The 25,081-nt window shown below is 36.2% G+C and overlaps 2 protein-coding genes across 3 annotated transcripts in view; one reads left to right on the forward strand and one right to left on the reverse strand.

The window, feature by feature from the left end:
* The first annotated feature begins 1,010 nt into the window (after positions 1-1,010).
* LOC129261584 (scavenger receptor cysteine-rich type 1 protein M130-like) lies at positions 1,011-9,898 on the forward strand. Its single transcript, XM_054899640.2, has 4 exons — positions 1,011-1,151; positions 2,441-2,764; positions 5,852-5,944; positions 7,672-9,898. The coding sequence occupies exons 1-4, from the start codon at positions 1,064-1,066 to the stop codon at positions 8,001-8,003; spliced, it is 837 nt and encodes a 278-aa protein (XP_054755615.2). The 5' UTR covers positions 1,011-1,063; the 3' UTR covers positions 8,004-9,898.
* Positions 9,899-10,259: 361 nt separating this feature from the next.
* LOC129262140 (focadhesin-like) overlaps positions 10,260-25,081 on the reverse strand; it is a 55,329-nt gene continuing 40,507 nt past the window's right edge. For both annotated transcript variants that reach the window (XM_064100211.1, XM_064100210.1), the window contains exons 24-34: positions 24,878-25,018; positions 22,500-22,602; positions 20,884-21,102; positions 19,289-19,422; positions 16,796-17,047; positions 15,651-15,737; positions 14,832-14,916; positions 13,994-14,190; positions 13,311-13,646; positions 11,627-11,705; positions 10,260-10,813 (exon numbers count right to left, since the gene is read on the reverse strand). In XM_064100211.1, coding sequence (XP_063956281.1) covers positions 10,740-10,813; positions 11,627-11,705; positions 13,311-13,646; positions 13,994-14,190; positions 14,832-14,916; positions 15,651-15,737; positions 16,796-17,047; positions 19,289-19,422; positions 20,884-21,102; positions 22,500-22,602; positions 24,878-25,018 — 1,707 coding nt within the window. In that variant the 3' untranslated portion in view covers positions 10,260-10,739. The remainder of the gene's footprint in view (positions 10,814-11,626; positions 11,706-13,310; positions 13,647-13,993; positions 14,191-14,831; positions 14,917-15,650; positions 15,738-16,795; positions 17,048-19,288; positions 19,423-20,883; positions 21,103-22,499; positions 22,603-24,877; positions 25,019-25,081) is intronic.

Consider the following 25,081-nt stretch of genomic DNA (forward strand, 5'->3'; position numbering starts at 1 on the left):
TAAATGTTTTTTTTTTTTTAAACTTCGAAAATGTTTCTGTCAAATACAATCTAACTTTCAGTAAGTCTTAAATTACAATTCGGTTCCCATGCATGCAAATGTGGAATCTTGAAAGACATCTGTCCTGTTTTATTAACTTTCCCACTCATGTCAGAGGCATGTATCTTAAGAATGATGTGAACACTCATAGACTATCAACTGATAATAAACTGTTATCATTTATATTATTTATACGGAGGTGGGTATTTATGGGGAAAGCCCAATAGTCCCAGGGGTATGTACAGCGTTTGACTAGGAAGTTCTAAATCAATATTTCCAAACATTTATAAGTCCAAAGAACAGAGAATACCCCGGTCACACCAATGATACATCGATATCCTAATTACACCAAACAGGGCTATTAAATCCAACCTGGGTCCCGTACGCTTTATTTTCACCATTGATTGTACACTGTAGTCAATGCAATCTATCGTAAATAAAATGTTCTACAATTAATCATTGCTAAGCTTTGTGTTACGGGCCCCTGGTCGTCAACCAGCCAAACAATTAAGACCAACAAGTCTCGACTACGAGTCCGACCAACATTTTATTTATACCTAGACCACCATGACCCTGAATCAAACATGGATTGGGGAGGGGGGCACAGTAGAGAAACCCCCCCCCCCCCCCTCTCTCTCTTTCCAAATTCCCCGAAGAAATTCTTCGTTTTGAAGTAGGCTCCTACTTTTTTTTTTTAAATAAAATAACCTCCGTATTAGTCTTCTTCTTTTCCACTTGATGTGTTTGTCTGATTTGTTTGGGGACATCTATATAGTTGAATCACGTTCAAGAATATTTTTACATTTTAGAAAGGTTTCGTGCCCCGCTCCAGTATTTCCCAATTAAGCTATATTGGGACTCAGATATGAGACAAATTAGAGGTGTGACTGATCCCTCCATTCATTATTTGCAGATGATTTGTGCGTGTGAGGAATATCTACGTCATGTTTATGACATTGATAACATAGGGTATACATTTATATATCATCATAGTCCTAAAATTCGATTACTATAAGTATTCAACATGAAGTGCATGTGTGGTTTGCTTCCATGTCTGGTTGTGTGTTTGGTTTATGTTGGCTTGGTATGTGCCCAAACGGAACACGTTGAAGGTAAGCATTATTCGTTGTAACGATTTTCAAAAGACATGGCAACAATAATTGTTCGCAAAAGCTGGCAAAATATTGCAACATAATATTGAGAATGAAAATACAAATACATGTATCTATTTGTTTTCAGTTTTTCCTTTATATAGGGCACTGAATGTCATTTTGAAATGCTTAAGATGTATATGCATTAGATGAATAGCAGCAGCAGTAGATGTAGAAGTAGTGAAAGTGGTCATTTGAATTTGAAAAGGTATACTAGAAATCACATGGCAGCCCAAAGCTGAATTGAGTGAAATTTTATATCGTATAATAAAATACAACAAATGATAACAGTCATAACGTCTTTAAATCATGACCAAAGATTAATAACAAAGGAAGGAGAAAGAAAGAAATGAAGAAAACCTAATTAGTGACAGGAAACACAGGGGGCGGTATAGGTATAGACAGGTAAAGAAGTTGAAGGTGGTGTATAGAGAGGAGAGTACTCTGAAAGCCGGGAGTAGAAGAGGGATGTAATGGAAAGTGAAGGAAAAAACAAAGGCATATCAATCATACATGGTATGCAAACAAATTTGAAGTCAATATGCAAATCAAGAGAGAATGTGGTAAAAACTCAAACATCATTAAAAATGTAGGAAACCACGTTGATGAGTGTTAATTGAAAGTAAAGTGAAGAAAAAGTAGTATAAGATATTGCAGTTAAAGTCATCGGGTAAATAATATAATATAAATGCATAAGATTGGACAGACTTCAAAAGTATATAGTGGCAAATCTGTACTTTGAATTAAAAAAGAAATACTGTGGTGCTTCGTTAAATTGTTTTACGTCAAGAGTTTGGAGGGGGGAAGGGTTCATACATTAAAATACAAGCATAGAACAATAATTATTAAAAAGTTGATTACAATAAGTTTGCTATGCAAATAAAACATTGAAATGGTTTTACAACGGGAGTATAAGATAGGGTATTGGACTGTTTCTATTATGCCTTTCAGTCCTGCTCATGTTAAAAAAAATGCCAGTGTTTTTACTGTTATACCCGTGTTTACTACGTTGGGGCAAGAGGTGATGGAGTAAGAAGAAGAAGAATTAAGTAGAAGAAGAAGTGGAAATAGTAGTAGTAGCAGTAGTAGTAGTAGTAGTAGTAGTAGAAGTAGTAGTAGTAGTAGTTATATTGGGTGATTGTTCCACCAAGTGGATCTGTTTTACCGACAGGATGGCAATATCCACTTTATTTGCGCCTCTTCATAACAATCTTTCGTGATGATAATTAAATGCTGTAACCCATCTCTAGGTGATATCCGTCTGGTTGATGGGATCTCCAATTCCAACCAAGGTCGAGTGGAGATTTATCACAACGGTGTCTGGGGGACGGTCTGTGGCAGAAATTGGGGTTGGGAGGAGGCTACCGTTGTCTGCAGACAGTTGTACTTGGGGGAGGTCCTGCTCCAGAAGGCGTTTTTCGGCAACGGTTCTGGGCCTATATACGTCGGGGCAGACTGTCACGACCATGACTTCCACATCGATGATTGTCATGGGTACTGGGAGGAGGTACCCACCACCTGTACACACGAGGATGATGTGGCGGTGATCTGCTACCCAGAGGACCATGAAGAAGGTATATTGTATCGTATTGAGTTTTATGACAGGGGTGGCGCCAGTGTATTTTGATGAGGGGGGGGGGGGGGGGGAGGGGCAAGATGACAATTTTTTTTTTCTCAAGGGATAATATAGAGTTACAAAACCGACGCCTCTCTTTTTAAGGTTATTCAATTTCCCCTCTATCCATCCTCTATTTCTTCTTTTTTCCCCTTTTTTTCACTACTTAAAAAAAAATGGAAGATGCAGTCGCCCTTGCGTGCCCCTGTATCACAGCTCCTGTGTATAATCAGTGGCGTAACAGGCCCTTTGGCGGATTTGACCAGGAAAATAAAAAAAAACAGTAGAAAGAAAAAAGGGAGAAAGGAAGAAAGAAAGGGAGAAAGGAAGAAAATGAGAAAGAAAGAAAGGGGAAAAGGAAAGGGAGGGGCAAAGTTGAAAGAAAACTAAGGAAAACCATGAAAAGGGAAAACGGAAGGAAAGCGGGAAAACGAAGGAAAGAAGAAGATGTGAAAAGAACAAAATCATCCAGAAATACTTATACATTAGCATGATGAGACAGATAAATTAATTTAAAAGATGACAAAATGTCAAACAAAAGCGCGAAATGAAGTTAGAAAGTAATGAGCCAAAAGCTAAATTGGAAAATGAAAAAAAGGGACAAGAAAAGAAGAAAAACATTACACGACCGGGCTGCCGAGGATTGAAAATAACGAACGGGAAGAAAGATGGGTGGCATATAACATTTATCATCATCTATTATAAGATTGCTAAATTCTATGCAATGGCGGTCGCAATCAGGACAATAAGTCCTAAGCCAAAGGCTAGATTCGACACATCCCCTTTACACGTACGTTATGTGCCCCTACACAAGTAAAGCTTGGCAAGAGTAACCGTAAAAAGCAAAATTTCCAAAGCTACAGGGGGCTCTGCCCCAGACCCCATGCAGTAGGGGCTCTTCATCTGTAGCCTTCACAGTGCTCTGTAACGGGCCCCTTGTATGGATCCTTCCTGCATTAATCTCTAAGTTGTAGCACTGGGGGAGGGGGGGGGGGTGGTACCACAGACAAGGGAAAATAAAATGAAATAAGATAAAGGAGGCAGCGAAATAAAATGAATGAAAAACAATAAAATATATGTTATTTGCTTAATATAATGTCAAAAACTAACAGCGTTTAATTAATGGGTTGTGTAAAAGCATGGTAAAAGTTATATACATGTATGTAGGGCCTACCCGCGATTTGATTAAAAAAGCGGCCATTTGTAAAGTTTAAAATGGCTTTAATATCAAGAGATTCTGGGGCTTCACCCACATAGCACTGGCGTACAGATAGAACTAAGAACAAAATAGAAAAGGAGGAAAGAAAGAAATGCAAATGAAAAGCGTAAGATATGATATTTTCTTAATAACATGTCAAAATTTACCTCAAAGTTGGATTCTCATGAAAAGGTGATTTTTTTTACTCGCTTCGCTCGCTCGAGACTTATATTAAGCAGCTTTTGCCAAACGCGCCATACATGTGCCCCCAATCTGCTCAGTGGCGTACAGACCAAGAAAAAAGGAAATAGAGAAGGGTGAAATATGAAACTATTTTCTGATCATGTCAAAATCTATCACAAAATTTGAGTTTTGTAATAAAATTTCGAAATTTTTGCTCGTCGCAATTTAAAAAAAATAAATTTTGCCCGATACGCCATATCTGGCCCCCTTGAAATTTTTGCCGCATTACGCCACTGCTTGTTCATGATATGGCCTGGAAATGTTTGGCCCTGGCTACAGACCCCTGTGTATTTTTATGATAATGGTGGTGGTGATGAAGGTGGTGGTGATGATGATGATAATGGTGGTGGTGATGATGATGATAATGGTGGTGGTGATGATGGTGAAGATGATAATGGTGGTGGTGATGATGATGATAATGGTGGTGGTGATGATGATGGTGGTGGTGGTGATGATGATGATAGTGGTGGTGATGATGATGGTGATAATGGTGATGATGATAATGGTGGTGGTGATAATGATGGTGGTGGTGAAGATGATAATGGTGATGATGATGGTGAAGATGATAATGGTGGTGGTGATGATGATGGTGGTGATGATGATGGTGATGATGGTGGTGGTGATGATGATGGTGGTGATGATGATGGTGGTGGTGATGATGGTGGTGATGATGATGGTGATGATAATGGTGACTATGATGGTGGTGGTGATGATGACGATGAGTATGATGGCAGCGATGATCATAATGACGTTAATGATGAGGCCTTTATGATTATGACGCGACGATAATTCTGATGATGAATGTGTCAGAAAAAAGTCTGACACAAAAAAGGAGTTTGGAATACATCATTTGGCAAAGAAATTAAGAAAGGGTTAACATTTGCTTTTGATAACGAAGAATATATGTTTTTAGTATTTATTTCTTCATTTATTTACTCAAATAACATATTCTTCTCACGTTTTTACTTCGTTGCTTGGTACACCCATCCCGCCAAAAAGACTTATCAGCGCTTGTTAAATATATACCCCTGATCGATGCAGTCTATATCACACATACTGAGGAAACTACCACTTACATGAAATAAAAAATCTCCTAAAAGATACTCACTTTAGCATTTTTATTCTCCAAAAAATATTTGTTTTCCTTTTTTTGCATTTTTATACTCTTATTTTTAATATAAGCTCGTCACCCTCGTATCGTGCCTCGTTGGCGATAACCTCGCTTTTGAATCTCAAAACATTTTGCAGTTTTTTCTTCATCATTTCGTTTTGGGTTTTTTTGTCGATTTTTTTTTTTTTTTTTTTTGGGGGGGTATACTTATGTAGAGCAATAAAGTTGAAAGTGATGATGAACATGACGTAATTTGTTCCAAATTCTGATCATTTATCATGTTTATTAATAGTCGAATCGTTAACTATAATAAAACGCCCTATTCGTCCCTTTCTGGTAATTTTAGTCTTTATTATAAAACAGTTTCAAACTATGGATAAGATAATTTTCAATTAATACAATTTCAAATTTGATTTTCCATTTGCAATATCATCATATTGGCGTGTGGTCTAACATTAATCGACTTCTCTACATTTTCCCCCCCAAACTTTCAGTCGTTGAAGGTTTAACGATGTGGCAGGAATTGATCATCATAATCGCATTTGGAATCTCCTTCATGCTTTTTCTTAAAATGGTCAAGTTTGTAGGTAAGAGGCATGGTATTATTTAACTCGTTGTTTAAGAATAAGTGTTATTGATAACAATTTAAACAGACATGACTGATATAATATATAGGCCAAGCCCGCCTAAACTGACGAGACATGAGCATATAGGTTTAGAAAAGTTAGTATAGCTGTGGAAATTTATCAAAATCGGAAGTAAGATAGGTAAGCTTTGGCCCTTTTCATTTCTACTCACTTCTACAGCAGAGTTGCAAACCCATAAGGAATATTAATGAGATGTGTTCTAATATAAACTCAGTGTTTACTTCCCGATTGAATGACTGAGCGGAAAAACTTTTGTTAACATGTTTTGTCTCGCAAGAAAACATTTGGTTCAGCCGTTTGGTTATTCACATTGTAATTTCTTATTTGATTAATATTCCATAACGGTTGGTATCTCTGCTACAGATGAACAGTTATACCCATTCTGGTTAGTTTGCATAGTTACATTTGTACTTTATTACATTAAATTAAAAAGAAAACTGTTTCCATAAAAAGAAGATCTGATGACAGAGAGGATTTTTAGGTTCATGTCCCATAGTCAGTGAGAGTGTTGCAAAATCAGGTGTATTGAATGATTGTTAGGTATAGAAAGGGGTAAATTGCCAATTCGTCTACTGCCAACTCGTCCTCTCACCACATGGTCTACTTTCATTTAGTCTAATGCCATTCCGGACGGTCATCAACATTTTGTATAACAACCATTTGGTCCAATAACCAATTCGTCCAATCATCACTCCGTCAAATCACCATTTCGTCTCATAACCAGTTGGTCTAATATCCATTTCACTTTCATTCATTTTGCACGATTAACACTTAGTCTAATTAGGTCAAATGGTATATGGACTAAATGGTTATTGGAGCAACTGGTTATTATACGAAATGGTGAATGGACGAATTGGCAATTATACCATGTGGATAGTGGTCGAACTGATGGTAGACCGAATGATAGTAGACAAGTTGGCAATTGGACAAATTGGAAGTAAACCTAGAAATGTAACTGAATATGGATTTTAAATCTAAGAGGTCACTTTTTGAATTCTTTGGAAATGGAAGTCAATTTGATTGACCGATCAAACGACTTCTCATTTATACCTCCTCCTTCTTTTTCTTCTTCTTCTCCTCCTTGTTCCTTTCTTCTTCTTCTCCTCTTCTTCATCTTCTCCTCTTCTGTTTTCCCTTTTCTTCCCATCCCATCTTCTTGGAATGAGATTCCCCAAATAATAACTCATTCACAATTTATATCTTCCTTTAGAAAAACAGTACAAAATGTTTCTAGTAAATGATTATTAATTTTCGCAGTTGATATCAATGCATTACTTGTACCATATCTACCCCCCCCCCTTCGATTCGTGTCTTTTTGTATTCTTTGTTGTTGTTTTTTTCCTCCTTTTTCCTACATTGTATTTACTATAATGATATGACATTCTGTTTTTTTTTTTTCAATATTGTTGTCGTTTTACTATGTTTTGGCGATCCAGCCTTACAGGTTTCTTATAACCTTCATGGAAAGCCACGCAATTTATTTTATTATATAATCACATTAATTGATGTTTCTTTGTATTTTTATCCTATTTTGCGAAATAAAGATTGAATTAAATTGTCAATATTATTCTCATTTTGTCATAAGTGTTACAGGTCTTTTGTGTTTGTAACCACATTTGTCTCTTATAAAAATATGTCATGATTATTGCATATCTCTTTATCAACAGAAGATAGCAAGGTTGATGTTGTCGGTGATGACATTGCTCTGAAAGAAATAAAGACTGATGACCATCCATACGCCGCTAGCCAACATGTTAGTACAGCTGACGAGTGTCATGACCCAGCTGATACAGAGGCTGCATCAGCAAGTAAACAGGTAGACTCCGCAAGTAAAAGTGATGACACAACGAGTGCACTTGAGGTCACTGCGAGCGAGAACGATGTCAACAAAAAGGAACTAGATGTCAGTGACAATGAGACTGAAGGAGTACAGAAGCATATTTTAAGAGATAAACCCAACATCCAAAGTGCAGATGTTTCTGTTCAGACTGTAGAGTGACTTTTTTTTGTTATGTGTTTGTTTTGATTTGAAAGTATTAAAATTCGATTTTTTTTTTTTCCAATTCAATTTTAATACTTTCAACTTTGTTCAAAAGACACACACTAAACTGTGTCGCTTTAAAATTCTAACAACCAGTGAACACAACATATTTCAAATATATGTATTACCAATACCACCATCACTATTTTCATTATTTTCATCCTCATCACCATAAGAGGTGTTGTGTCTCAGTGGATAATCTCCAGACTTTGAACCACAAGGTCCGGGGTTCAATCCCCCTGCAGCACTCGAGTCTTTTGGCAAGGCATTTATCTACATTTGCAACACTCTGCCTAGTCTAGTAAATGGGTACTCGGTAGGAAGAAATTCCTTGAATGCTACAGTGTCGGATCAGGGTAGCTGTGCTAAAGCCGGAGTAAATCATGTAGTATGGCGTGCTTAGAATCATTGTATTAAGCACTATATCAACGTTGCATATTATCATTATCGTGATTTATATCATCATCATCATCATGCTTTTAGTATCATCTTCATTCAACATTATTGTTATAAGATGTGATCAAGTGGATATTTCACCAGAACATAGATCACAGAGTTTAAGGTTCTTATCGCACTGAAGCGGTGTCCTTTGCCTTGACATTAATCTATGCACCCAAGCTTAACCCAGGTGGGTGTTTCACAAAACTGTTCGTAAGAGCAGCTTTACTAACAACCGGTGATTTTTTTTCTTGTGGTAAGTGATACACTCTGGATTTAAATTGGCGTTGATTTACGTCACAAGAAAGGGTCACCAGTCGTTCGTAACTTACGAACAGCTTTATGAAACAGCTACCAGGTGACTTAAAATGAGTACCTTCAAGAATTTGTTCTTTGAAATGAAGTGCGTTCTTGGCAGCTATTCTATAGCTGTGGTTATGATCGTGGAGAGCAAAATGTGTCCTATATGACAGACATACTAACTTTAGAAGCTCCCTGTCTGATTTTTTGTTATTATTGAATAATTGTTATTACGAAAATCATCTTCACTACCAGCACTACCATTATTATAGACCTTGCCATCATCATATTTTTTTATGTAATAGCTACATGTCGTTAAATTATTACATGGATTTGCTCAGACATAGATTTACTTTCATTTGTATTTGAACCCATATTGTTCTATTCACTAATATCATGAATGCAGAATAATGAGATCAAAGTACAGAAAGCATCAATAAATTTGGCACATTTTATTTCCTATACATAAAATATAAAAATTTATTGATATAATACCTAATCTCATCAACACTGGAGTTTTTGAAAGGATTCAATGTATTCAAATAAAGTTATTCTGTCCATGAATTAAAACAAAATAAATTAAATTTGGTTGAAGCAAAAGCAGTTTAATACTGCTTTGTCTAAGTTTAAGTCTGCTTAAAGTAATACTCACATGTCCAACATGTTTACTTTCTTCTGTCTTTGGCATGTGACATAAATATCATGCATTTCATGATTACTAAATGTTCCTTTTATTACCTGTGATTGCTGGATTTCAAAGCCACAAATCAATGAGCACATTCCCCACTCCTTGGGGAGTATTCCTACTGTTTTGTACCATTCAAGTGTGTTTCTAAATGTCTGTAAAAAGGCAGTATTGGTACTTCCAACCATGGTCTGACTAGACTAAACCCTGTTTGAAGCAAGTCGAGTGTCTAACGAAACATGTCACTGATTTCACCGACAAACTTGCTCTTAGCCAATCAGAAGCAAGGATTTCAGTAGCTAATAAATAATAATCTGTGAAAGTCACATCTTACAGATGATGGTTGATATAGAAGTTTACAATCTTATCACTCTCAAAGATGTCTATAAATGTCTGAATAGAGTCTGTATTTACAGACTACTCATCTTCCTGGTCATTGAGTATAAAGGCGACCGCACACCTTACGACTGGTCTGCGACCCGATTTAGGAACAAATCGCATTTTGCTCATTTTCTGAAGATGTGAATGGAACATATAATTTTATTTGAGGTTGAAATTAATTGAAATAATAATATTATAACAATTTTGAAAGATTGCAAGCCCTTATTTTGGATTAAGGTCCAAATTAGGTTCAAATCGTAGCCAATCGTAAGACTGCTATGACGTCATTACGACTAGATATTAAATTCGCTTTTATTCTAAGAAGGATGATAGCATAGTCACAAATTTGATCATAGGTATTCGTACGATGATTTCGAACATTACACAGTAAGATATTCCAAGTCTCAATATTAGCATCAAATTCTATTACATTTTATTCTGAAATCGGGTCGCAGACCAGTCGTAAGGTGTGCGGTCGCCTTTAGAGACTTTTTCGGGGTAGAGTCTATAATAGACAACATGGCAATCAGGTCACTATGGAAACCGTTGCATTGCGAGTTCATGGGAGTGTTTCATCAACACTTTCATCCGACAAGTTGTCAGATCTGACATCTTTCTCTGATGTTGATTGGCTGAGAGGTACTGTTACTATGGTAACTGTCGGATAAGATGGGACTTGTCGGATAAAACGTCCGACAAGTCCTTTCATGAAACGCCCCCCCCCCCCGGTTTTTACTTCAGGACTAACCATGCATCTATCACAAATCCAGTAACAAACAATGGTATATCCAGGAAAATCGCCACCCGAGACAACCCAGAAAATTACACCACCATTCATAGATGACTTTAAATCCATCGGGTAACCAAAAGATAACGACTCAAGGAGGCCATCATTTGTCAAAGACTTTCATCCACTGTGCGTTGGATCTGAACTCGGCATAGTGACGCAATGCATACAGGCATCCTGTGAACAGAGAGACAAACAAGAAGAGAAATAGAGAGAGAGAGAAAGAAAAATTCATTACTTTCATAAATGGCTGAGTAACATTAGTATAAAATCTATTACACAATCATTTTGTAATAATCCAACTTCAACTGTCAACTTCAACAGTGATTACTGAGAGGAATCATACGTACATGTATCAGTCAGACTGCAGGTCCCTATGCTAATGGAATTTATCAGGAATCTGATCAGACAAACCGCTTTTGTTACTTTGCAACAAAATAATACTGCACAGGCAGAACCATTTTTTAAAGTCTTATATCTCATTGTCTTTGTACATAACATGTTGATGAGTTATGCCACACCATGTTTGCATGTAGCTTAATGGCTTGAATTCACAAAGGTGGTTTTGAAAACCCATGGTTGAGTCCATGGTTTATGCAGATTTCCTGTATAAATTACGCTTATTTTACCGCGTATATTAAAAAATGCTTTTGTCACAGTGCGCCAAATTGACGCCTGTTAGTGGTTATACACGCTATTTTATTCATGAGTCCACTGTTTTGAATTAATGAGTCCATTCTTCAAGCAGTGGACTCATGAATAAGATAGCGTATCTAACCATGGTAACAGGCCTCAATTTGGCGCACTGTGACAAAAGTATGCATCAGCATTGGAATTTTTAAACACGCGTCGATACGTGCTAAATTAAGCATTATTTATACAGGAAATCTGTATAAACCATGTACTCAACCGTGGGTTTTTCAAAACCACCTTTGTGAATTCAGGCCAATAAGTTTGTATTGAAAAAAAAAAAGGATTATATTTTGTTACCTCTTAGTTGTCTTCTCATTGGGTCTGTAACCAGCTCAGGCTTGCTGTCAATGCCCATGTTGATCAACCACTCAATGATCTAAATAAAACAAATCATTAATAACATTCTCATTCAAATGGAAAGCTTGTTTTGGGAAAAATGAACAATGATTTTAGAATGTTCTTAAGGAGTAACTTAGGAAACAGGTCTGTTCCCTGCTTAAAGCATGCCCTTGAAATGGGAATACATTTTGTTAGCTTTGACAGGGTTCCCAGCTTTTCAAGAAAACAAAATTCCCTGATTTTTCCCTGATGAAGTTTAATAATTCCCTGATAATTATTTAAACCCATTCCCAGTTTCGCATGTTTTCTAAGTTGTTACAGTGAATTATATGTATTTTCAGTATAAAACAATAATGTTTAGTTAGTAATTAGTACCACCATAACCAGTCATTCAATGGATATTATTTTGATATGCAAAAAAATATAACAAAGTCTGACTAACTACTGTGCTTTCGACTTATGGGCTGATCAAAATTCCCTGATTTTTCCCTGACTGGAAAAAAGTACAATAATTTTCCCTGATGGGCTGGAAACCCTGTTTGAAAGTTTGCACTGAACATGCCTTTGAGGAGAATGTCTAGTCTTGAATATGTATGAAGCATCTCAAAAAATGTAGTGTCCAGGAGAGTTCAAAAGAAGGCTATCATAACACTGTGTCTGCCCTTTGTAACAGCTTCAAGAAAAAGAACTGAAATTTGACCAAAATGTCTCTTGGTTGATTATCTGGTTACAAAAATAATATTTTTGGGGTATCATTTTAGGTTAGATTTTGTGATACATATTTTTGTCACCCGGTACTGATGTTCGTGAGAATGTGAGCTAATTTTTATATCAGTCAACTTCTGATAAATTTAATTATTTCCAAATCGCGCATCATTTCTCCACACCTTTGAAAAGGTGATGTTTTGTTTACATGAAGTTACATGATTATATCTGCACTTTCATCTTAAAGAATAGGTGTAACTTGAGCCTTAAGAAAGAGTGAACTGAATCAAAGCAACCTTGGGTCCTTCCATGATCAAGAGACTTGGAATGTGCAGGTGGACCAACCAAAAGGGCTTCCCTTACCGTAATAATAATAGCAGATGATTTTTAAAATAATGTATCGCAACTATCCTTTATACATGTCTCCAATCAAATTAATTTGACAGAGAGAGGGAGTGAGCAGTCTTAGATTAGATAGATAGATAGATAGACAGACAGATAGATAGATCATAGATAGATAGATATATAGATAGATAAAATGGTTTATTAAAAGATTATCACAGCCAAAGGCCAAATTGTGATCAATTTTACAAACATGCAAGTTACATATATATGAAGTTTTCATACAAAGTATTGTATCATTTCCTACATGTAAATGATACACAAACCTATTTTGTAAGTTATGTGATCCATAAGTCAGAAAAATTGTACAAACAATGAAAAAATGAGCAAAATCAAGGCAAAATGAGAGCTAAAAATACAGGACATGCTGCGCCAGTACAGCGCCATCAAAATCCATTAAATGTAGCATTCAACTTCAAACAGAGGGGGTATACATAGAAGATGAGAGGGAATGGGGGGGGGGGTTAGAAGTATATCATAACTCATTACTGACTGGAAGAAATGAAAGTAGAATTCCAACAAACAATGTTCATACCTTGCCTCTCATACCATTCCAGGGGGCCATGCTAACCAGTCTACACAGAGCACTAGGCATATAGGATTTCACCCTCTCCAAAGTCTGCTTCCCATACTCCCCGCATCCAAGTGGACTATTCTCATTGACTTGCTTCAGCCAATCAGGGCTCTCACAGAACTCTGTGGAGGACTGTTCCTCCTCTTCTCCTTCAGTACCTGCTGCTGATTGGCCAGTTCCTTGGGTGGATCCATCTGTGGCATAGTGGTGGGGGTGGGGACCACAAAGGTGTGTAAACTCGGGAGATGCCCAGGTAACAATGGAGATGGCAAACACTTCAAGTAGAAAGTTGATTCTCTAGAGAAATACAAAGAAAATGAAAAGAATTCAAAAGTGGGGCCCCCAAAAGGAAACAAAGGACACAAAGTGTATTCCATTACACTAGGAGTCTGGACACAAACTTTTTAAGATATCATATCAAAATAACAGCTATAACAACTGAAAAATAAACTTGAGAGAGAAAATCTCACTATCTGAATAGAAGCAATGTGGGCCCTGTAACACAAAGCTATAGAACTTGATCATAGGGTGGATGTTTACTCTTGATCACATTGGTCATTATGGGCAATCAATCATGTAAATCAATCGTATGATCAGTAGCAGAGCTATATGTTACTGGACTCTGAACAATAAAGTATCAGCACCTGATGAGGTTCACGTGAGCAGTCAGATAGTGTTGATTCTCTGCCGAAAGCAATGGTTTTCAAGTGATTCATGAGCTGTTGTAGCCATGCTTCCCTCTCTCTGACTGGGAGCTTAGAAGGTGTCTGCCCAAGGGATATCATCAGGAACCATAGAAGGACGGACTGCTCTGACTCGCTCCCGACATTCATCGCCACATCTGACAACATACACAAATAAAATCTTATGATATTGTGGATTTGTCCTTAAAAGCCAGGGGACTGATATAAATGACTACTCTTGCATAAAAACAAACCTCAATTGTTGCAGGCAACTCTGCATAAATGAAGAGGGACTATTTAGCTGCAAGTGTGCAGGTTATAAGATGTAACTGAGGTATGATCCAATTGATAAACTTGGACTGAAAATAGGCTAACTAAGTAGGCAATAATACGATTTGTGAAACATGTCTTCTAAATAGTTGACTGTATTATATAGAAAAGTTGTGAAATTCTCTTTGATAACTTCCAATAACATTTAAGGACATACATGTATGACAGAGATCTCATTTGAAAAACTGGACAGGTATTCTGAAAATTAATTTGCCTTTTATCTTATCTTCATTATTGCAAACAGAGTTTAAAAATGGAAGGCGTTCTTGTGATAATTTTTGGACCAGCAAGCAAATCAACTGTGTGCATTTCTGATCACTACGGCAATGAAATCATGATACAAAACATACAGACTACCTGCCCTGGTCTTTACACTACATAGCTTTTTATGGATTACATAATTGAAATTTAAAACAAATGTAATCATAAAAAAAATATATAAATATTTAGTGTGTTCTTCTTGACTCACCTATACAGTCATTCAACCAATGCACAGGTTGTAAACCTTGTTTGACCAAGTATCCTCGTATAAAACTTGCTTTCAACAGATTGCCCTGCAAAATCAATGAATGAAGTCATTATCTTCAGTTATATCACATTGTTTCAACAAATAAAACTTCTGCCTCTCATGGCGACTTGAAATACAAACTGAGTGAGTCTTTCTTTGCACAAGAGGGATTCTTTATACTTGGTTGAAATTTGGGTCTCCAGCATTGCCAGATCAGAAATATATTGAAATGCCAACATCTAAAATTTTCAAATGATGACATTTGACCTTGGCTCCCAATACCTTATCAGATCAAAAACAAAACAAAGGAGACCCTAGCCTTACAAGCCTTGCTTTTTCAGGGGTTCTCCTTGTCTTTCTCTCAATACGTTTAGTTATTTGCTATGTTCCTTTTTTCTACTGTAACAATGATTTATGGTTAATTGATTTTTTTTTTTTTTCATTTGTAGAATGTGAAATCATACTTGTAAGATAAAATGTATAAGCAGAAAGAAAGACAAATAAATATCTTATCTTATCTTATCTTATCAGCTTCACTCCTATATGTACACACAAGCGAAGTTTAAAGTTGAATCCCACAAACAATTACTTCATTATCATGAAAACAAGATAATGTATGTACTTTCATGTTAGTAATGACCTTCTTGTCCTTCTTGTTTTTGCTGTGAAAATAACCCATGTAGGCTCACCCGACATTGTTCCCCATAATATATTATATTCTGAATCAGTTATTCACCAAATTGTTGCTACATGTAGACTGGCCTATTGCATGTTACTTACCTTTATCCTAGTGACGTCCTCTAAGAATTCCATAGGAAGGTGTTTGATGAATTCGGCAAAATGGGCTAGGAGCAGGCAATGGTACTCCTAAATACAAATAAAAGAATTGGTAATGATTGCATGAAATAATTGCAATTAATATTCTCAATCATTTAAATTACCAATGGTAGGAGTCAAACATGTACGCTTAGGGGCTCAGGTATGATGTTCCAATTGACTTGTCAAGCCACTGAAATAAACAAAGATGAATGGACAAACAATAAAGAGCCATCAATAGTTTTATTCTGAATGAATAAATCTTCTTGGTAAGATTCCTTGATAAGTTGAGGTCCTCTGGTGAATAAATCCCAAAGGCTGTTCTATTAACTATTTCTTAAGTTACACATGACTTATCATGGGACAGGTATATATTTTTGTGATGAATTAGATACTCTAAAAAGTCATTGGTGTTTTGATATAAAATTTCATGCAACCAAATTAGAATTTTGACAAATTAGCTTCGCCTTGAAATGCTTGTTACCAACAAACAGTTTAATCTATTAAAAGATCAAATTTCAAGTTTAGCTGATGTGAACTGAAATGATTGTAATACATATTTTGGCACAAAATTCCAGTCATTTGTAAATCAATATTTAACTCTGTGAACAGTTTCATGAAAACAGCCCGCGAGCATGAAACTCATTGTTCATGTATGGAACCTTTCATTGCACCTATTACATATGGCAATACATTGACGCAGAAGAATTTCAATCACACGCAACTACACAACTCATTACAATTTCTTTTCAAACCATTCAGAAGTTGAAGCTTGTGATTGCTTTGCGTTGAAGCACTGTCACTTTTTTTTTACAATGGGATCCAAGTAAAGTAAATTGGAACCAAGTGGTGCAATAACTTCCATGAATATTTCAGCAAAATTTTTATGAAAACTTAGATTCAACCGAGGGTAATAATATTACACTTTGTATTAACTTTTGCTTGGATAAGGACCTCAATAAGACCCAAACCCACACCACAATGCTCAAATTCGCTCTTAAGCCAAATAGTCACCAAAACATGCATGTGGGAATTCAAGAGGAATTTTTATTCAAAATTTATACAAATCTTTGTGAAATAGATAACAGCAACACTACAATTATTTGTACCTTATCAAATGGCAAGCTTGCAAAAATCTTCTGAGCAGTCTCGATCAGTAAATTGACAACTCCTTGAGCTGGGTCTTTAACCTCAGCGGCTAATTTCAGTCCATACAATGCTGCAATACATTGGGTGAGGTGTGTGTTGGAATGCTGAAACAAGCAAACCAATTGGCCAGTGAGGAAGGCTTCTAGAGTTTTGAGAGGGATGCAGCTCACAAGGATGTGTAGAGATAGGAAAAGGTGTTTCTCGCAACTTTCCTGTATGTGAAGGAGAAAATAATAGCAGTTCCACATTCAATACTTCTTTTTTTTTAATGCATTCTTAGTTCAATCTATTAAATGCAACTGATACAGGAACAAGTGTGGTCCCTGCCTAAAATCTAGTAAAAAAAAAATAATAACTATGCCTTCTAAAAGTTAAAAAAAAAAAAAACCTTTCATAAGGAGAAATAAAATTTTGACTTTTGTATCATTCATTAAAACTGTCAACCAGATAAAATTGATAATCAATTTAGTGGCCTTCATTTACATAGTATAAAAGATATAAAATTATAATTTGGAATATCAAATGACCAATACTTGATTCATCAGTAACTTTCAAACATAGAATTATATGCTCCTAACAAACTTTTGTCTGTAAAATCCTTCTTCTAAACATGCTACTCCTCAGATAAATGCTCCAGCAGGTAGTTAGAAGAATAGCAGGAAAGCAGTTAATTAAAATGATCATAATCAAACCAGGGAAGTGTTATAGAAGGAAATGAAACTCGAAAAGTAAGATTTTATTGCCCCCTTTAGGCAAATCCGAAGTGAAATTGAGAGGGGAAACCCTGCTGATAACTGCTGATAAGTCTCTCACCAGCCCCCAAAATACCCCCGCAGGCCGCAATGATTACGCAACCAAGGCTTACTTTTATCGCTTTCCCTGCCTCGCTCCTAATCTCCGCTCTCCTAGCCAAACGACTTCGTCTTTTGATCTCACTACCTCGGAGCCGATAACATGACGTCATTTACATGATTTCTCAATAGCTGAGTTCAGAGTGAAAAGTTATATGTACACGTTTTGGCTGCGCACCACTCTGTTGATTGCTGGAGACATGCGTAGTTATCACATTCGCACCCAGTGTATTCTAACGATTCAGCCGATATCTCATTCATCAAATTCACCCTTCGTATACCGGAGTAACAAGGTTTGTTATCTATTTGTTTACATTTTTGTATATGATATGATATATAGATTTCATTGTATGACCCGCTAATCTTGGCTATTCTTCTGTTATATGTAAGTGAAGAGGAATAAAATATCTTTATGATGGTAGTAGTCTCATTGGCGTGTTCTCGCGTGCCTAAAAGTTATGGTACTTCAAAGTTGGTTGATTTTCACCGAAATCTCCAGTTTGGCCGTTGATCGACTCGATTCGAGCGCCACGCGTGCATGGAAAGCGACTTTCGTGCAGCTGAATAATGGTATAAGATTGCATAGAAATGACCATGATTTATTTATTTCAGTTTATGTTCCATTATTAAATCATTAAATGCTGTGTTTGGTGGGCTTTGGGAAGTTTCATTTTAAGTTCAGTTTCGATGGGAACGATTTTGCGTGCGGCTCAGGCTGCACAGCTACCGGGATAGCGTAGGCCCGGAGCGCAGGCTTACGAGGTGTATACAGTCCCCGAAGACGAAGTCTCGTTGCAATGACAATGCAGGAGACTAACTTGTTAAGTTTTAAAGATATTCGAATTCAATTATTTATCTTGAAACCAAGAATTGTGTTTCGAAGAATACAAATGTAAATAATGTGAAATTTATTTATGTTAATGCTATTAAAACCATTGACTCAGGCATACAGTGTAATAACGGCAGCAGAAGTTCAGAACCGTGACTAGTTTTATCTAAATATGGGACAAGAAGGATGGGGGGTCGGGTCCGCGACATTGAATCAAATTTTCCGTAGACGGAATGTCACATGTGCAAACAGATGATGCCAAGTCGCTGACTTCCCAAACGGAGGGCTCTAACAGCAATTCATCGTCGAGAATATCGTCAATGTCACTGTGTTTACATTCGGCGTCCATCTTAGCAGATAAGCCTATCCCATATTGCACTGCGCGAGTCCTGTACTTCCACCAGCTGTCGCGACCGTGAGCGGACTTTACGACCGACCGCAGGGGATCATTTTACGAGCTTGCCTGATAGAATGGGATTAAGCCAATTATGGAGAAAAACAACGGCTCCGCGCATGCTACAAAGGGAACTTTTTGAGTTTCATTTCCTTCTATAACACTTCCCTGATCAAACCAAGAAACTGGTAGCCATCATCTATTTTTAAGGAAACAATAAACTAAATCTACATTGAGTAGACCAAGTCATTAGATAAACAAGCAATTATGGAAACCAAAAGACGGGTGAATGGCAACAGCTATTTTGAAAATCAGCCAGTAAAACTAAGACTTACTTAACCAGTCAGGTAAACCATATAGCTTTTGAATGATCCATTACCTTGATAGTCCGATACACAGACGGTGACAGCCAGGATGATACAAAACTTGCTGTGCTCTGTAACGCTGCTGACCTAACAATACTACATTGTCCTATAGCTAGCTTCGTACATTCACAGTAGATTGCACCATTTGCTAAAAAAAAAGAAGAGAGGTATACAAGCAATAAAGTTGGATGTTAGCCAATTCACTATGATACTCCGTAAAGTGGGAGGCGGCATGATCTAGTGGTTATGACACTCATCTTTCAATCTGAGGGATGTGGGTTCGATTCCCAGCCATGGCATGTTTTCCTTCAGCTATAATTTTACCCACATTATGCTGCACTCAACCCAGATGAGGTGAACGGGTACCCGGTAGGAAGAAATTCATCAAAGGCAGCACGGCTATAGCCGGGTAATAATAATAGCATTATTGTAATACGCAGTTGAGTATATACATATAGAAATTGTGCAATACAAATATACACTTATTATTAAATGAATTCTTGAATGGTGTTACGTTAAGATTGTCATGGTTGAATTGTGACATGAATCATGGAGCAATTATGTGGGGCCATTTAACATAAAATATATAATCGATTGCACAATTAGACAAAACTGTAAAGCTTCTACAACCCATTTACGAAATGTTATCAATGATAGATATTAATCCATTCTTTTTACTTTATAGACTCTTATCTCTTATCTTGATTACAATGTCAGTCATAGTAATCATGTTCAAAATTATGAGCACTTTACAAAATTTCTCCAATCAATATCATTAAAAGCAATTATGATAATTGTATCAAACTGTAGCAAAGGAGAAAAGATGGTGTTTAATTATATATAAAATCTTGTATATCATTATCAACCAACAACACATAAGACCAACACCATTCTAAAATAGGACTTCATTTTGATCTGATAGTATTCAACATTTGGGTGGTATAAAATTCAAAATGGGATTGCAATACGTTTTTTAAGGGATGGTCCGGGCTGAAAGTATTTATAGCTTAATAAATAGAGTAGAATTCACTGAGCAAAATGCCGAAAATTTCATCAAAATCGGATAACAAATAACAAAGTTATTGAATTTTAAAGTTTAACAATATTTTGTGAAAACAGTCGTCATGAATATTCATTAGGTGGGCTGATGATGTCACATCTCAACTTGTTCTTTTGTATTTTATTGTATGAAATTAGGTTTATTCAAATTTTTTCCTCCAAGACCTAGAAAAATTGGATTGACAACTGATTTAGTGCATTAGATATTTATTGCTGCAACTTATTTCATTATAAGGGAGACATATTATTCATACAAGTATGAAATAATGAAAAAAATATGATTTTATGTAATAACATAAGAAAACAGAAAGTGGAGATGTGACATCATCAGCCCTCCTAATGAATATTCATGATGACTGTTTTCACAAAATATTGCTAAACTTTAAACTTCAATAACTTTATAATTTGTTATCCAATTTTGATGAAATTTTCGGCATTTTGCTCAGTGAATTCTGCTCTATGTATTAAGATATAAATATTTTCAGCCCGGACCATCCCTTTAACTCCGATATGAAAATGAAGTTGTGAAATTTATTGAGGGATTTCTTACCATAGCTGCTGTTTCTCATAATAGGGTTGAGGACCACGGCCCAATTGATTGGTGGTAATGCCTTATTACAGCTTGCAGAACATTCATGCAATACTTTCAGTACAGTGAGTACATGTTGAGAAGGGATCACCTCGCTACCCAGCCTCCCTGCATTAATCAACAAGTCCACTGCTGCCCTCAGGAGGCTGCTTTCATCCAGGTTGCTGTAGTTGGATGGAACTGAGAAGAGAGTGTAAACATGGAATTTCAGAGTTTGATCTCAAATCTTCAAGTAAACTCATTAGGCACTTACATATTTAAACTATCTTGTAAAGATTTTACAGTCAGAGCCTTTGAGTACTAAAATTACTCCACGTTCTTGTTACGTTTTAGTGCTAGGTTTCAAATCTTAACCAATTATTATACAAAAATTGGTAGGGTATCTTGGAAAGGATTTTTTGTGTCAAAGCAAACTGCATATTTTCTTCAGAAGTAGAAATAAATTGGTGAGTGCATGGAAGTATCTTAACCTCAGGAATATCAAACAATTAACATCACATACAATATTCAAACACAAATCATCGCTGACAAAACAAAACTAAATTCATACGAAAGCCACAGACAGGATCATTCTCATTTAAACATTGTCTATCCATTTATGTATTACGAAAATTTGAAGTTGTTGAAACCATCTCTATGGATTTTTCTTACAGTAAGTTGATCTTATTTCACCTTGTACCCCTAAACATATATTATGTCACATGCCTTAAATATACTTCAATTAAAGTAGAAAGGATGTTTGGATTCAAATGCCTTTACTTATCACACCACTAAGCAATTTGGTCAAGGAAATGTAGACCAAGGTACTGGGGTTTTTCACAAAGAGTTAAGTCTGATTAATTGTCATATCTAAGTGTGAATGCATTAAACACCTAATTGTTTTGATTAATACGGTTCAAAGCAAATTCGTCCAATTACCAAATCGTCTACTATCATTTGGTCTACCATCGGTTTGTCCACTATCCACATGGTCTAAGTGTAATTGCCATTTTGTCCACTCAGAATTTCATCTAATAAACAGTTGGTCCAATGGCCATTTAGTCCATATACCATTTGGTCTAATTGGACTCAGTGTTAATTGGGCAAAATGAATGAAAAGAAAATGGGTATCAAACCATCTAGTTATGAGATGAAATGGTCATAGACGAACTGGTGATAAGGCAAAGTGATTATTGGACCACATGGCTGTTAGACAAAATGTTGGACGAAATGGCATTAGACTAATTGAAGGAAGACCCTGTAATGAGTGGAAGAGGTGGCAATAGACGAATCAGCGATTTACCGATTAATACTACGTAAAATGTATCTCATTTGCGCAATCTGTTATATACAACACACCACACATGAGTGAGGCTTTAAAGTGCCATTTTTACTCAGACTTTAATCTTTTTGAAAACCCCCATAAAAGTATCAAGTGCAATCCTCACTCAGATGATCAGGTAAAACGTTGGTAACATCTTGAAATTAAAAAAAAAAATACAAATTTTTCTTTAGCAAAAAAAAATTCTTCCTAAAGAATTACTGGTTCTCCAGACTTTCTTTGATTAATTTACTCTAAACCTGAAAGTTTATCTTACCAGATGATCTTGTTTCCGTCACATCTGTAGATCCCATGTACAAATACCCAAGTAACCATGGCAATGAATGCTGAAGTTTCAAATCTGATGTATCTGATAATAGCTAAATATCAAAGAATTAAAATAAAATCCCAAAGTCAGATGGACATAACTATATGAGCTACAAGGGGTTTCTACTTTCTACCAGATAATTCTATTTATAAAAAATAATAATATTAGTCACAATAAAGCATATGTCATACAACTTCCATCTGATATCACGAAACACTGCGATATAATGCAAGTGTGCCTCAAATATCTTCATGAATTTTTTATTTATTTAAAAAAATTGAATAGTAAGTTTAATCATGAAATAAGGAGAAGATATCAAACAGGTATCAAAATAATCCTGTGTTTTTAGACAAAAGAAACTGGCATAATGTCAAGAGGCAATACACAAGAATTGACTCAGTGTTAACCTGTTGAGACTGAATGATTTCACTAGAACACACTATTTCCATATACTCACATTTATGCAGGCTCATAGTACAACTCTAAAACCCTATCCTCTATACAATATTGATATTACATTGGATGGCTCAGAATGAAATACCAAAAATATTCCAAGAGTTCGGGAAAATATTCCATGAATCGCAGATGAGTAGTGGAATATTGGCCCTAACGAGTGGAATATTTCTGGTATTTCATGAAATAAAGCCATCCAATATAATCATTATCATCTATCCCACCCCCCCCCCAAAAAAAAAGCGGGAGCAATTTCATATCACTTATCACATTGTGCCATTATCACTCCATAGAATCAAATTTGGTCGTTGACTTGTAGTTCATTGTGACATCATTGAGTGTAGCTGTGCTCTATGCTGCGCATTGCTTTCATTGTTGTACGCGTTGTATATTTTACGCGTTCGCACACGCACCCTAAACTGTTGAATATCCTCTCATATTCAATAGCAAATTTTGTACAGGAGCCTATGGGATACTTGTTGGATTTCAATCCTTTTTAGGGATACACTCTGATACTGCATGGGCAATTGATGCAGACCAAAATACGCGTTTTTAATGCATCACTAAAATACTGTATATAGATGATAATTATATAATATTGACTGGTCTTGAGGGGAACATCAAATATATTGCCAGCAAAAGAATCATATTAGCCCAAGTCTTTAGACGAGGGCAATATGGGTCTTTTAAGGGCAATATATTTGATGTTCCCCGAAAGAAGGGCAGTCAATATTTTTATTATTATCCAAATCAGATATCTAGAGCAAAAATCATGATAACAGTGATATCTTTTAAGAATAGAGTTCTGTTGTGTCATGATAATATCAGTGTCTAGGCTCTGCACTTTACCATTATGACGTACTTGCAAGCGCCCAGATCCAGCGTTGTCTTAATTATGACGTAGATCGTTGGTGCGCGGAACATTATGAAGCGTATCGAGCGTATCACTTCATTCGCATCCTCAAAGGCCCGGATGTGAGACCAGGGAAAATACAAAGGTATATTTTGCGTCGTCTCTGCATGCAAAGTCAATACGCGCGCATTGAGACCGAGGAAAATACAAACAATATACCTAACCCTTCCTGATAATAATAAAATACAGGGAAATACGGTTTTGTAAATGACCAGCTCAGATGTCTGATATGGGTGATAATAAAAGTTAATCAGTTAATCAATGTCACTTGAATAAGGTCACTGGCTTATTGTCCATTACATTCCTCCTTGTTTACAGCTCCAGCATGAAATCAACTTCTCAGTTATTTCTTGTAGATTTCCTACCTCCTGTAATCTACAAGGTAGCTATTGTCCAGCATACCTGTCAGGGTATATTACACAGGTGCAGGTGTATATTACATACCTTCCTGTGTATATTACAGGCAAGCATGTCCGGTGTAAGCTACAACCTGTCAATCAATTTACCTCAATTATTGAGTGACCTAGTTCCCCCCCCCCCCCCTCCTCCCCTCTCTCTATCTCTCTCTCTAAATAATAGAGCAGTGACATTACTGTATGTGACAATGTTAATGCACAACTGCTAGTTTCAAATTTTAGCAGTCTGTCTTTAACAAGCTATTATTCTACATGTACTTACCCATTATTTCAGCAAACTAGATACTGCACAATTTGCTATAACCACTGGTCAATTTACGTATAATATTATCAATTCTCTATTGACCACAATTAAGAAGACACTATTATTTGATTAACTCACTCTGAAGAAAAACTTTCAAACTACAAAAGCTGTTTTTAATTAGGTTGTTTAAATATTCTTTTTTACAAAATTAAGTGTTTAAATACAAGCATTTATAATATCACAGGAAGAAAATAAATTATCACTATTTTGTCAATTTTTTCTTACATCTGCATGAGTTTACCTGACATAGCATCTTGACTGTAGAGCTGAGCCCTCGATGATCAGGTCCTGGTCTTTGTTCTGTGTGGATGAGATGACCAGGTCCTACCAAGAGGGCCACTAGTCCAGCTACCGATGACTTCACCAGGTCTATGCTGCTTTCCTATTGGAATCAGAAAAAAGGAAAATATAATAAATTATTAACAAAAACAAAATTAAAGAAAAT

Source organism: Lytechinus pictus, chromosome 5 (assembly GCF_037042905.1).
Source record: "Lytechinus pictus isolate F3 Inbred chromosome 5, Lp3.0, whole genome shotgun sequence".
NCBI classification, from domain to species: domain Eukaryota; kingdom Metazoa; phylum Echinodermata; class Echinoidea; order Temnopleuroida; family Toxopneustidae; genus Lytechinus; species Lytechinus pictus.

Bases quoted from the DNA above. Each gene is read 5' to 3' on its own strand.
- LOC129261584 (XM_054899640.2), top strand. From the start codon at position 1,064: ATGAAGTGCATGTGTGGTTTGCTTCCATGTCTGGTTGTGTGTTTGGTT. The intron at 1,152-2,440 runs GTAAGCATTATT...ACCCATCTCTAG, and splicing joins CCAAACGGAACACGTTGAAG to GTGATATCCGTCTGGTTGAT. The intron at 5,945-7,671 runs GTAAGAGGCATG...CTTTATCAACAG, and splicing joins TAAAATGGTCAAGTTTGTAG to AAGATAGCAAGGTTGATGTT.